At 37.8% G+C, this 14,150-nt stretch overlaps 1 protein-coding gene across 6 annotated transcripts in view; it reads right to left on the bottom strand.

Annotated features, from left to right (window-relative positions):
• DLC1 (DLC1 Rho GTPase activating protein) overlaps window positions 1-14,150 on the bottom strand; it is a 515,079-nt gene that overhangs the window by 211,395 nt on the left and 289,534 nt on the right. For all 6 annotated transcript variants that reach the window (XM_070068489.1, XM_051832521.2, XM_051832520.2 and 3 more), the window contains one exon: window positions 2,800-2,833. In XM_070068489.1, coding sequence (XP_069924590.1) covers window positions 2,800-2,833 — 34 coding nt within the window. The remainder of the gene's footprint in view (window positions 1-2,799; window positions 2,834-14,150) is intronic.

Below are 14,150 nucleotides of genomic sequence, written 5' to 3'. Positions count from 1 at the left end.
GATGGGAATAAAAAGACTAACATTTGTATATAAAACACTCAAAATATTTTTAAGTAGAGCATATTATAGTTTAGAAATGTAAGAATTGGATTGCTTACACTGTTATGGTCCTTTAAAATTTGTGCAGTAAATATTATTCTATTTTGAATTGTTAAATCTGTTATCGTTAGTCATAAAACATGTAGACATAAGCATTTGGACAGGTAAATTCAAATTCACGGACTTTTAAATCAGTAATTTCTTTCTTATGTTTATATTATCAAATACAATTATACTTCCTTCTAAATATGTCAGTGTATCTTACAGAAATCTAAAGCAAAACTCATTCTGAGGTAATTCTAATCATCCTAATATTTTAAATACAGAGGAAAGTAGGTTCTGCTTAAATCAGCTCTTCCTGGGGTGTTAAGTGTCTTGAATGGGGCTTCCAGGGGCTTGGGGCCTGGGTACTTTGAATATTTCAATTAATGGGTTCTGCATTCAACAGATAGTAGGGAAATTCTGAATTGAAACTATCAACTCTTTCAATTTTCACCCCAGTAGTTTAGGAATGATATCCAAAAGACTGTGAAATAGTGAGTATTAATTTTCCTTTTTAAACTTCCTTGTTTATTTGAAAGGTAGAAAGACGCACACACACAGAAAAACAGACAGATCTCCCATCCGCCAGCTCATTCCCCACATGCCTGCAACAGCTGGGGCCGGACTAGACCCAAAGTCAGGAGCCTGGAACTCAATGCAGGTCTCCCACATGGGTGTCCCGGGCCCAGAGATTTGCGCCATCACCTGCTGCCTCCTAGCATGCACATTAACAGGAAGCTGGAACCAGAAGGCGAGCTAGGATTTGAACCCAGGCATTGCAGTGCGGGATGCAGGTATCCCAAGTGGTGTCGGAACTGCTGCGTCGGATGGCTGCCCCAATTTCATGCTTTGTGTTATTCTTGAGGAGGAAAATTTCCAGAATTGTGATATAAAGTGCTAGTTTCATTATTTTATGCTTCTATTTAACTAGCTCTTTGTTTTTAAGAACAATTTCAAAATATTCGAGGAGCTGGATAAAATGAAGCGCTTCTCCAAATCAGATGGAGCCCGTTTGAATGGAAGAGGGAGAAGAAAACTCTTTGCCTTCTACTCCTCAAGCACCAGCATTGTTATTCCTTCTTCTCTCTTGCATTCCTTCATCCTGGTTTTTTCCTTGGCTTATGAAAGAATTTGCTGATATTCCAGTATAAGATGACAACTTTCTTGTGTTACATACTTTGTTGAAACTATGGCTAATCTTGGGAATTACCGGACATGTCACAACCCAAGACAGAGCATGACCTTTGCTAAGGTTTTTCTTCTTTGCAATGTATGTGTTTAGCAAACCATTTATTTCTTGTCCTAGCTAGACAGTCAACAAAATCTGCTTAAAGATATGGTACTGAGGGCCCGTGTTCAGCCTTAGGGGCTAAGATACCCAAGTCCCATATCTGAGTACCTGGGTTCAGTGCCTGCCACTGGTTCCGGACTCCAGCTCCCTGCTGCTGCAGACCCTGGGAGGCAGCAGTGATGGCATGAGTATCACGTCCTTGCCATCCACATGGAAGCCCTGGACTGATCCCAGTTTCTAGCTTCGCCTCAGCCCAACACTGGCCATCACATTCATTTGGGAAGATATCCAGCAGGTGGTAGCTCGCTCTCTTTCTCTCTCTTTGTCTCTTAAATAATTAAATATGTATTAAAAATATATTGATGCTTTGAAACTATAACTTAAATTTACTTCAAATATGTTAGTAATCTATGGAATAGTAGTACAGTGTTACATTAAGCAGTTTTTCTTTCAAATTAACCCATGAGGCCAGAGCAATATGCCAATTTCGAAGATTTATCATTTAATATTATTAGAGTGCAGAAATCAGACACAGCCTAAACATGAGAGACAAGACTAACTTACAGAAGGAAACGAATTACAAAACTTCTGTGTAAAAACTGGTGGCAAAAATATCACTGACATTGAAGTGAACATCCCCAGTATAAAAATCGTGTGCAACAAACTACAATGCTTTAAGCATAAGGGCCCTTGACACACGTTATCATCTCTTAGAGGATATCTTAAACTTTTAATATGGCTTCTAAAAATTACAAATGTCAACAAATGAACTGATGTGCTTTAAGTTTGGTATCACAGTTCTACTTTTCTTTTTGTTCTTATTACACAGAACATATAGGACAATATTGAGGAAGATAAAAAATACTTAGAAAGTACATATATAATTCCACCACTCCAAGTCCAGTTTTTCATATTTCCACACTTCTCATCCATTCTTGCCCATTTTCCCATACTATTAAATAATTATAATGATAGCACAGAATATAGAAACATAGATTTTTCTCCAATATAATTATTCATATTGCTTCATAACATTTTTGATAGTATAGCATCAACTTTAAGCAATAATATGTGAATAAGCTACTTAGGATTAAAAAGTAAAACTTGATTATTATTAACAACCAATTTCTCACTATATTGATCAACATTAATTCTTTTTCTTGAGGAAAAAAATAATTCTTTTATTTGCTTAACTAGTAGAGCAACAAGAAGTACACATCTTATTCTAACAATGTTACATTATGTTAGAAAACCACAATTTTTTCTTACATATTGTGACAAAACTCCCCAAGGTATTCAAAACTAACATCTTCCCAGAGAATTGATTAAATTGATAGATTTTAGATATTTAATGAAATGTCTACTTGAAGGTAGAATTTTATTCTAAAATACAAAAGAGAGAAAACACAACCAAAATGTCAACTTACCAGCCTTTTCCTTCTCTGCAGTACCTTGAATAGCCTGGAAAAGAAAAGAAAAGCCATAGAATGATGTTATTTTTATAAAGTAACATCAAATAACATCATTAGGAATAAGTGAACACCACGAATTGAGCCAAAATGAAACAGAGCCTGAGAGTAGAGCAACAGCATCGTGGAGCTATTGGGAAAGTTGTTAGATTCAGCTATGATAACTGTAACCCATCGCAGAATGATTTTCTTGTCTGATACGGATTCAGCCTAGCATATTTACATACCCATGCTAAAACCACACTTTAAATCTGAGCAGAACGTATGTTGTTTAATTTCTTTGTCCCATTTTTTTGGAAGCAGAAATTTCAAATTGTTGGCATTTCAAATCTCTGTGTGTTCCTTATTTCCTCTAAGCACTTGAATGAGTTATCTTACAAGTTCAGATTCCTCCTATATAATGTTGATAATCACATGTATTCACAGGGTTGCTGAAAGAACCAAATGTAGCTCCCTGTATGAGGCGCCCAAAGTCCTCAGGAAAAAGAGAGTGACTTAGGATTTGTACTATGGGCACAGGGCTAATTTACTGATGTGAACAGTTCAGAAGCCCCAGTCAGCCTTTATCACTATTGTTATTTTTAAAAACAGGGTTCAGAATGAGATGTTTCACAAGACTTAAATCTGTTTTTAACTTTTATTTAATAAATATACATTTCTAAAGTACAGCTTATGGATTACAATGGCTCCCCCCCATAACTTCCCTCCCACCCGCAACCCTCCCCTTTCCTGTTCCCTCTCCCATTCTATTCACATCAAGATTCATTTTTAATTATCTTTATATACAGAAGATCAATTTAGCATATATTAAGTAAAGATTTCAACAGTTTGCACCCACACAGAAACACAAAGTGTAAAATACCATTTGAGTACTAGTTATAGCATTAAATCACAATGTACAACACATTAAGGACAGAGATTCTACATGAGGAGTAAGTGCACAGTAACTCCTGTTGTTGACTTAACAAACTGACACTCTTGATTATGGCGTCAGTAATCACTCTAGGCTCTTGTCATGAGTTGCCAAGGCTCTGGAAGGCTTTTGAGTTTGCCGACTCTGATCTTATTTAGACAAGGTCATAGTCAAAGTGGAAGTTCTCTCCTCCCTTCAGAGAAAGGTACCTCCTTCTTTGATGACCCGTTCTTTCCGCTGGGATCTCACTCACAGAGATATTTCATTTAGGTCCTTTTTTTTTTTTTTTTTGCCAGAGTGACAAGACTTAAATCTTAAGAGTCTAGTTCTACTGTTTGTGGATATACCTCAGCACAAATTCAGGAAGAATTTCTGGTTCTCATTCACTTCAGTAATTCATGCACAGAAAACATCAGCATGGAATCATTAACTTGTACTAGAAGACTTTTTTATAACTATCTCACATATGGAGATGTGAGGCCTTCTACCACGCAATCACTGACTACCAGATAAAGACAGATCTGAAAATGATGTATTTTGTCCCTCTCTAGTGAGCAAAGTCTGCAGAGTTGGTGTAAGAAATGCATGCCAGAGGCGGACATTGTGACACAGCAGGTAAAGCTGCCGCCTGCAGTGCCAGCATCCCATATGGGTGTTGGTTCGAGTCCTGGCTGCTCCACTTCTGATTCAGCTCTCTGCTATGGCCTGGGAAAGCAGTGGAAGATGGCCCAAGTCCTTGGGCCCCTGCACCTGCGTGGGAGACCAGGAGGAAGCGCCTGGCTCCTGGCTTCAGATGGCCCAGCTCTGGACATTGTTGCCATCTGGGGAGTGAACCAGCAGATGGAAGACCTCTCTCTGCCTTTGTCTCTGCCTTTCTGTAACTCTGCTTTTCAAATAAATAAATGAATCTTTAAAAAAAAAAAGGCAAAGAAAGCACAAATGAGTAATGTGTTGATTATGTGTGTTTGTGTGTGTGTGTGTGTGTGTGTTTGAGGGAGGCTCAAAGGTGTGTCTGCTGTAGATAACTCGAGAGAACAGCATCCATCTTCACTTGCAAAAACATCACTTGTAGCGACACCAGTATTTCTGTAAGATACTGATTACTGCTGAGATTTTAGGGCCTCTGGAGATCAATGCAATTATTCAAATAAGGTAAAAATCTTTCTGTGGATTAAAAATAGAGAGGAGTTTGATTTGGAACATTGATCTCTATTGAAAGTATATGTTGATCGAACATCCATCTACATTTAGTTGTTCTGTACTTGTTCTTTGAGTGTGAGCACTGATTCCAAATCCTACCAAAGATTAAGAGATGAAGAGAGAATCAGGCTACTAAATGGCATTAGAGGGATGGGACAGGCTTCCAGAATATTCCTGAGCATCTTTCATTTACAGCAGGGCTATCTGACCTTTCCTTCTTCAAGGACTTCTCTAATTCAATATCACAGGAAAGTTATTTCCTCTCTCTACAAGAGTTATCCAAGAGTTTGCATGATGTTTGCTTTTTACATGTCTCTTCTGAAAAAAATATTTTAAAATGGAATTAAGTACACACTGTGTATCACATAAGCCTAACTGCTGCGTTTTCCCCTGATCAGGGTTGTTAAGTTTTCTCTTTCTCAAAAAGCAAGCAACCAACCAAATAAAACAGAAACCCTTCCATTAATCGAGAAGATTACAATGATTGGTGATAGGCCATTAAACTGTTCATGGAAAAAGTTTCTCAGTATAAAAATAGCTAACACTTAGTGGGTGCTTAGTATCTATATGGCACAGCTTTATCTTTTACCTGCACAAATTCACTCAATCATTAGAACAACCATGTGAGTCCTGGGAGGTAAAGCATCTTTTGGGAGGTCACACACTGGGTAAAGGAAGCCAGGACACAACCTCTGGCATGCTGGCTGCTGAGCCATGTTAATCCAAGTGTTTTGAAATGAAGGAGGAAACAAGTTTGGAGAGGGCCCACCATAAGACATTGATCAAGATCACAAAATATCTGTGCAGTGCATTGTGGATTTACCTGAGTAATCCCTCTCTTCTTTCAGCTAAGGCAGTTCAGACGATTGTAATGTCTTATCCCAAATCACAGGTTGACTAGTGACAAAGACAGGCCTTTTCTCTATTTTAACTGATGATAAAGTGTGTAACTGAGCATGTGTAACATTACCTAAGAATGACAGTCAGTGAGATGGATTATGAAGCAAAAATACTCAATGCTCAATGCTAATATTTCTTGCAGCCAATGCTAACTACTTTGAAATATCACCATGTTCTGCAGGATTCTTTAAGCAATCAAAGCTCACTTCTATTAAATAACTGCAAAGGTCCTATTACAAATGTGGAGAGAGGATGGTCAAAATTTAATGCTTTTATAAGTTTATAATTTTTCTTGTAAGATCACACACTAATACCAACTGGAGGGGTGGCATTGTGTCATATCAGGTTAAGCCACTGCCCGTGACACTGGCATCCCACATGGGTGCAAATTGGAGTCCTGGATGTTCCACTTCTGATCTAGCTCCCTGTTAATGCATTTGGGAAAAGCAACGGAAGACGGTCCACATGCTTGGGCCCCTGCACCTACAAGGAAGACCTGGAAGAAGCTCCTGGCTCCTGGCTTTGGCTTGGCCCAGTCTTGGCTGTTGTGGCCATCTGGGGAGCGAATGAATCAGTGGATGGAAGTTCTCTCTCTCTGTCTCTTCCTCTTTCTCTGTAACTGCCTTTCAGACAAATACATCTTAAAAAAAATACAAACTGGTTATCCCTCAGCTGATTTATCTTTGAATCTGAAGGAGAATTTTCTTCTAGATAATGATTTCTGGGTAAACTGATTAAAGTTGTGCAATTTTCCAGAGATGAAAGGCATTAAACAAACTAGAAAATACTGGCACTTGGCTTTTAACCAATTAAATCTATTTGTTGGCTCTTAATTAAATGTGTCATATTTTCCTAAGTATAAAAATCCTTTAGCAAAGTTTTCCTTGTGCAATTCATAATCTAATTTAAAGAGATACACAAAAGACAAAGAATGGTTTCATGCAGAAGATACCAAATGGTAATGATTAGCGATATCATTGGTGCTCTATCCCAAGGAATGGGAAGAGAGTAGATGGTTAGCACTATTCAGGTGGAAACAGAATGGCTTTCTTGGGCATTGAACCTGTGGGAAGAAGCATTGGTTGGGAGATTTGTCCTACCCTTGACTTTTAGGAAAAAGCATGGCTAGATCTGGGTCCATGTGCTGAGTTCCAATATCTATGAGGAAAAAGTTCAAAAAGTTCATGGAAAAGACAAGTTTATTTTGCCGCAAAACAATTTTTCCTCTCCATGCATTGTTTTTTAAGTAATATATATTCCCATGAACTTTTTGAAGATCTTCCCACTTTTGGGTTTAGAAAGAAGGGTTCTGCAAGAGCTGGCTGCATCAGCTGGTAAAGAGCTGGCATTCATCACATGTTTGTGGAATTAAAATACAAATATATATATATAAATATATTTATAATATGTATATATATATTTGTTCCTACAGTTTAAGTAACATGTATTATTGTTGCTTATGAGAAAACTCCCATAAAAAGCTTATTTCTGAATTCATTAGGGGCTTTTGCTAATAGCTGCCATATGTTTCATTTGAACTGCATCCTCAGGAAGTGATTTAACATTTCTGGCAATAAAGCAATTAAATAGGATTTTCCTGCTGGCCATATGGGTAAGCTGTAACTTCATATTTTCTTCTCTCCCTTTTCAATGGAACAAAGGAAAGTCCACTAATAACTTCCAAATGAGAGAAAAGAAAATCATCCATAGTCTTTGGTTATTCTACCCTGTGATATTCAAATGATAGGATAACAACCCTTCCAATGGTTCACAACCACTCCTGTTCCTCTATATACTGACTGACACCCTCACAGATCTCTCTAGGTTAAGATTTTCATGTAAGCTGGCTGGTTAAGGTGTTTTGCAATTGATTTTTTAAAAAGTCATTAAAGAGAAGGCTCTTTTGTAATAGAGGAGGAAGCAATTTTCTTTCTCTTAATGAGATCTTTGAAAGCTGTGTGTGGGAGCTTAGACTAAGTGCATGTCTGTTTGTGTTTTGGAAAGTGAGTTGGAGAGATGCTGATTTGGACAAGCCTCTGGGAAATGTTATAGACACATGTTGATTCTTTTGATCTTCTGTTAGGACTGCTTTCTGCACTTCCAGGAGGACTCTCAGCTCAACACCTTTTAGGAACTTAACACCAGCCACACAGAAGCTGCTGACATAAAGAGCAATGTGAATACTCAATGTAATATCTGAGTCCATTTTAGCACCATGACAATTGAATTGTCCTAATTGATCCAGTCTCTTCTTGATTGTAAGTGAAAACCAGATATGATTTAATATGTTACTTTTATAACTATGTCATTTCCCTTACTTGGAGAAAATATTTTTCCTTTTAGTTTGTTGGAATCAGAAGCACAGGATACCATGACTAAGAAGCCCCTTTGAGAGAGAGGAAAGCTCTTTTGAGAGAGAAGCAGCTATGAGAGTTGTACAACTCTACTCCTAGATTCCATGAAAGGATAATTATTTTTTGTCTTGTAGTACACAACACAACACCAATGTTTATTTTGTGCTTTCTCTCTTTATAGGCAGTGCTTGTCTGGCCTATTTTCAAGTGTTACAGATGTTCATGGCAAAGAATCTGGAATATTCTCTTTTGTGCTCTAGGAATTTCCTTTATTTACCTTTTAAAAAGTGGTTTAACTCAGAAAGATCAGTGAGCAAGTAATTTGTTCCTTTCTCTTTAAAACACTTTCATTTCCACACAAATATTTTACTCATAAATTTCAAAATGGGTCATTATGCCCTTAGACACTATAGAAAGATTCCTTTCAGTGATGGGACAGCCTCAGTCTCAGATGACAGCACAAGAGGGCATCTGTGGCACCACAGGCCAGGAAAGGTTTGGGGATTCACATATTTGGGGCAGACATGAAAGACAACCTAAAGGAAGAGAAGGCACATGGGCAAACGAGTTTGTTCCCCTCTCTTCTTCATTTAATGACTCTTTGGAAATGACTCCAGTCTGTGCTACTGTGAGCCAGTCAATGATTTCAGTTTGTTTTCATTTGAACAAAGAAGTTCATTGAAAAGTTGTCTGATTGGCAATCTGACATCATCTGTTTTGGTTTATATTTTCTTTTCTGTAGCTTTGACAATCGTTCTTCCATTGAAAACACAGGCTCTTCAAAGTGAAATGTTTCCCAAATCTCAGGTTTCTGAATACCACTTTCATAATTTTTGCTGTATAGAGTAATCATCTATGAATCACTTATTTAAACTTGAAAAACAAAAGTTAAACATTCCATTTTTCTTGGCTTGTTATAACTAATAAAAATAAGATGCATAAATTTATGGGTTTTATTTGTTGGTTATATTATTACGATACATACTAAAATAAATGACTACTGAAATTTCAAGTGTTTGTTTCTATATATGTGTCAATGTACTTTGGAAAACACTGCATGATTTCTTTCTCTGTATTTTTCATATGAGGAGGTAGAGATTTGGTTAGGTGATTTGCCCAATGCTATAGGGCTTTACTTGGTGAATGGAAACTAGACTAGAATCTGGGTCTTATAGCACTGTCTACCAATGGCATGATTCAATAGACTGATGAAGTCAAAGGCCACCATGGCTTTAGTCCGTCCAGTGTTGCTGGTTTATCTTAATTTCTTAAGTATATACCAGAGGATAAAGGGAAATTCAATTTCAGAAAGAAAAGACAATGTACTAGAATAAGAATTGTTTTCAAGGAACACAAATATACAATATAATCAAAGTAAAATGAATGCATAATTATCTGAGAAACAATGTGTGGTATATATCCTTATTTACAAAAAATATTTGACACATCTTTGACAAAAATTGTCATTAATAATTTTATTGAGAATTTTTTTTGTCAAATAACTGACTGTAATGCTGTCCATACAGATTTACAGACCAAGATATAACTTTATTTATATCCTCTGGTGTAGGATTTGGTGTTCCAGCTCAAAACAGTTGTGTAAGCATTTGAACACAGACAAAGCTGATTCTTGGGAGGTGCTTTGGTGTTCTCAGATCCACTTGTAGTTCATCTTTGAGCAGAGATAGGGTGACCGCCCATGGATTACAAGGCAGGCTGGGCTTCTGACCTCTAAAGCATTTTGTCTTTTCCAAGATCTTGGAATTCACTGTATTTAATGCTGATAACTTTCTTCAACACACTCTACTGAATACGTCACTCCACACTCACTTCACACAGCTCAGTATTGAATTTAAGGATCTCCAGCTCCTGACAAAAATCTGATTGAGGCCATTGGTGTTTGGAAACATGGTCTAAGTGTAACACTAATCCCGTTTCCGTTTTTTTTTTTTTTCTTTTCCTTTTAATTCTTTCCTTAGCAAGTTAGATAAATAGAAGCCCCATGACTGAATCACACAGTTGTTAACTCTTTTCGCTTATTACTGGTATTCTTTTTTTTAAAACTTTTTTAAAAAGATTTATTTATTTATTTGAAAGGCAGAGGCAAAGGCATAGAGAGGTCTTCCATCTGCTGGTTCACTCCCCAGATGGCCGCAAAGGCCAGAGCTGGGCCGATCCAAAGCCAGGAGCCTGGAGCTTTTCCCGGGTCTCCCACTGCTTTCCCAGGCACATTAGCAGGGAGACAGCTTGAAAGTGGAGCAGCTGGGACTTCAATCTGGTGCCCATATGGGATGCCGGCACTGCAGGTGGTGGCTTTACCTGCTATGCCACAATGCCATCCCTACTGGGATTCTTAACCATAATGTTTTTGTATCTCTAATACATGTAAATCCACTGTTGAAGAAAATATCATGACATTGTTCAATATCCTTTAGATACATTTTCAGATTATAAATTCCTTTCATACTATAACAAATCATGTGTATTCAGCTAATTTTGTTATTATAAAAATTTATTGCTAAATCCAAAACAAATGGAAATTGGAGTAACCATAAACACCCTACATTTTGCTGTAATCATTTTACCCTTTATAAAATTTTATATAATTTTGAAATTTAGTTAGTCTTCCTTTATTTATGTCTTTGGCTATAAGTAGTCCTATTTCTGTAAATATGTGAGCTATATATTTTAAAATATTATTTGATCTTGTGCTTAATCTAAATCTGGATAAAGAACAATTGATGAAGTACATGAATATGCTATAAATTTCACTGAAAATAATACAAACCCAATATATCTCCATATGTATCCTTAAATTCTTCAAAATTATTCTTTCAGTGTTTTGTATGTGATTTGCATATAGTAGCCACTTAGGTATGCTGACTATTCAATGTAGCTTTTTTACCTTAATCTATGAAAGTTCAAAATCAAAGAGTAGCATAGACATGTAGGTATTTTCTTGATACTCAAGACAGGTCACTTATTCAGAGAGCAACAGACTCAAATGGCTCTTCATCCTTTTTGTTGAATGAAATCAACAGTAATCCATCCTCCCTTCAGTATTAAATGTAAGCCATCTCCATTCTTCCTAGTGCTTCTCAGTAGGTTTTGTAATCTTTATTGTGTCCGTGATTGCATCTTCCTGGCCTGAGTCATGGTGTCTGCCTGGTGTGAGGCTCTGCTTCACGCAGAACTTGATGGGCATTCTGAAGGCAGCTGTCCCTGGTGGAGTGTTTCATCTGCAGCATTTCTTGTTACATTCTTGGCTGATTTTCTTCGCTCTTCCTAGAATGCTGAGGTCTTGGTAATGTGGTCTGTGCCAAATTCTAGTTAATCAGTATCAGGATCATGTTAAGTACTCACTGTACAGTCTTTTAGTAAGTTCTGTGTTGGGACTAAAGGAATTGAAAACATGCCGTAAAAGGAAGCAATGTCATGTGAATTCAAGACTGAAGACTGAAGCAAAGCATAAGAGCTGAGACTGAAATAAGTACTAGGTTCCTTGCTACCAGAAATTAGCTTCATGACTTTTGGCAAGTTTCTAGAACTCTCTGAAATCAGTTTTCTCATCTGTAAAATAGGAGTGGAGGGGCATAGTGTTTATATCCCAGGGCTATTTGTGAGAGCTAAGTGAAATCAATGCATGGAAAAGGATTATCATAGAGCCGCATATGTGTAAAATGGTCATACTATTGTATGTATTTTTTATGCTCAAATATAAGCTTAGATCCATTTCAGATTCAATGACTTCATTTGTCTTACCAAAAATCTCTTAATCTCACAGTTTAAACACATCCACTTAAAAATCCTTGTAGAACTTGGCTTCTAGTAGAAACTTTGAACATATCCCATTCAATCATAATTTCAAAAAGCGCCCAAATTAAAACTACTTAAATGATACACATTAATATTTTTATGACAAACTATAACATTTCACTGAGTTGGAATTTATTCTTATTAAATATTGCTTCATGGCAATGACCTCTTGGCTGAGGTCCCAAATTATTTTTGTTACTGTCAGATATTCAGTAGTGGTGACCACTAACACATTTTATGTGAAATAGATAGCTTATTCACACTGTGCTGTCAGGATCAGTTAGAATGCAAATTCTACTTTGCCTGAAAGTAAAGGTTTTCTAAGATTCTGCAGCTCTAATTGAAATTCATCATTTCAACCCTGAGGATGGATGGTGCCCACTGTAAATGTTTAGGAACTAACAAAAACTAACAAAATTTGGGGTAGTAGAAGACTAATAGAAACTAATCAGAAAAAAAAAAACACAGAGATTTTCACAAATTGGTGTTTTCAAAGCTCTTAATTACATTAACACTGAGCAAGGTCTTTTAAAATTTTTTTTTTTTTTTTGTGAGCATGGATAAGTTTAGGTAGAAGAGATTCTGATGCACATGCCTGAGTCAATCTGCAAGATGTAGGAGACATTTACCACGTGAGGAAGGAAAGGTGTAGTTAGCGGTAAACTTGATACTGGGGTCTTTCCATTGCCTATTCTTGATAATAGTAACTGTCCTAGGATCTCTTTCCATGATTCACAAGGTCATGGAGCCCAGCTCCATTTCTTTTAGTGCAGCAGTGACCTGATTTTAACAACCCCTTTAACTCTCAAAAGTGTTGCAGTTTGGATGATAAGTTATATGAGGACACATGTGTGGATCCTGTCAACAGGGACCCTGCAGGCAGATTGGGTCCATGTTGGGAGTCCCAGTGGGAGATGTAAGCAGGAAGGAAATGAGGCTGGAGTGCTCACTTCCAAGGACAACCCAACTGGCGTGTAGCCTTGAACAAGTTGTGTACTTTCACTTAAGGTCATTGCTTTTCTAAGAGAGCTGACTGTTGAGAGTCTTACCCTCTAGATTTGGGTAATTGCTTCCTTCTTTGGTCTTCTGGGCCTTGGAGTCATCACAGCCCTTTTATAAAAAAACATTTTTTTCACATGCTTTCTGAAGACCCTTGTATTATTCTAAACTACTTCTCCATTTGGAATAGATCTTGTTAATTACTTCTGCTATCAATGAAATGGATTAAAATTTGCCCTACCATCTCTTCATTTTGAGAAGTTAGGATCCTCTTTGAGAAGCTCTAACTTTTGTATTGCTTTCAAATTATTTATTTTGTGGAATTAACAAAAGAAAATATTGGGCCGACGCCCCGCAGCTCAATAGGCTAATCCTCCGCCTGCGGCGCCAGCACACTGGGTTCTAGTCCAAGTCAGGGCGCCGGATTCTATCCTGGTTGCCCCTCTTCCAGGCCAGCTCTCTGCTGTGGCCCAGAAGTGCAGTGGAGGATGGCCCAAGTGCTTGGGCCCTGCACCTGCATGGGAGACCAGGAGAAGCACCTGGCTCCTGGCTTCGGATCAGTGTGGTGTGCCGGCCGCAGCGCACCAGCTGCGGGGGCCATTGGAGGGTGAACCAACGGCAAAGGAAGACATTTCTCTCTGTCCCTCTCTCTCACTGTCCACTCTGCCTATAAAAAAAAATTCTACAGATTTACAGAACTATTTACTTATTTGAAAGGGGGGTGAGAGAGAGAGAGAGAAAGAGAGAGAGAGAGGCAGAGAGAGAATGAATCTCCCATGTGCTTGACTCTGCAAATGCACTCGGCTGGACCAGATCAAAGATGGGAGCCTAGAACTCAATGTGGGTTTCCTTCATTGGGTAGGAGGGGACCCAAGCACTTGAGCCATCACCACAGCCTTCCCAGGTGCACATTAGCAAGAATAGAACCAGAAGCTGAGCTGGGACTCAGGCATTCCCATATGGAATGTGAGTATCCCAAACAGCGACCTAAGTGCTACGTCAAATGCCTGACCTGGCAGCACATTTCAAAAAACAAACATGAAATAAATATTATTGTTTTCTTTTTTAAGGATTAAAATATGACAGACACTCAAGCCCACCAAACTGATATGATCCCAATTATTAAA

The sequence above is a fragment of the Oryctolagus cuniculus genome, chromosome 2, assembly GCF_964237555.1.
Source record: "Oryctolagus cuniculus chromosome 2, mOryCun1.1, whole genome shotgun sequence".
In the NCBI taxonomy this organism is placed as follows: domain Eukaryota; kingdom Metazoa; phylum Chordata; class Mammalia; order Lagomorpha; family Leporidae; genus Oryctolagus; species Oryctolagus cuniculus.
The sequence above is the reverse complement of the archived record's forward strand: the minus strand, read 5'-3'. Positions and strand labels throughout refer to the sequence as shown.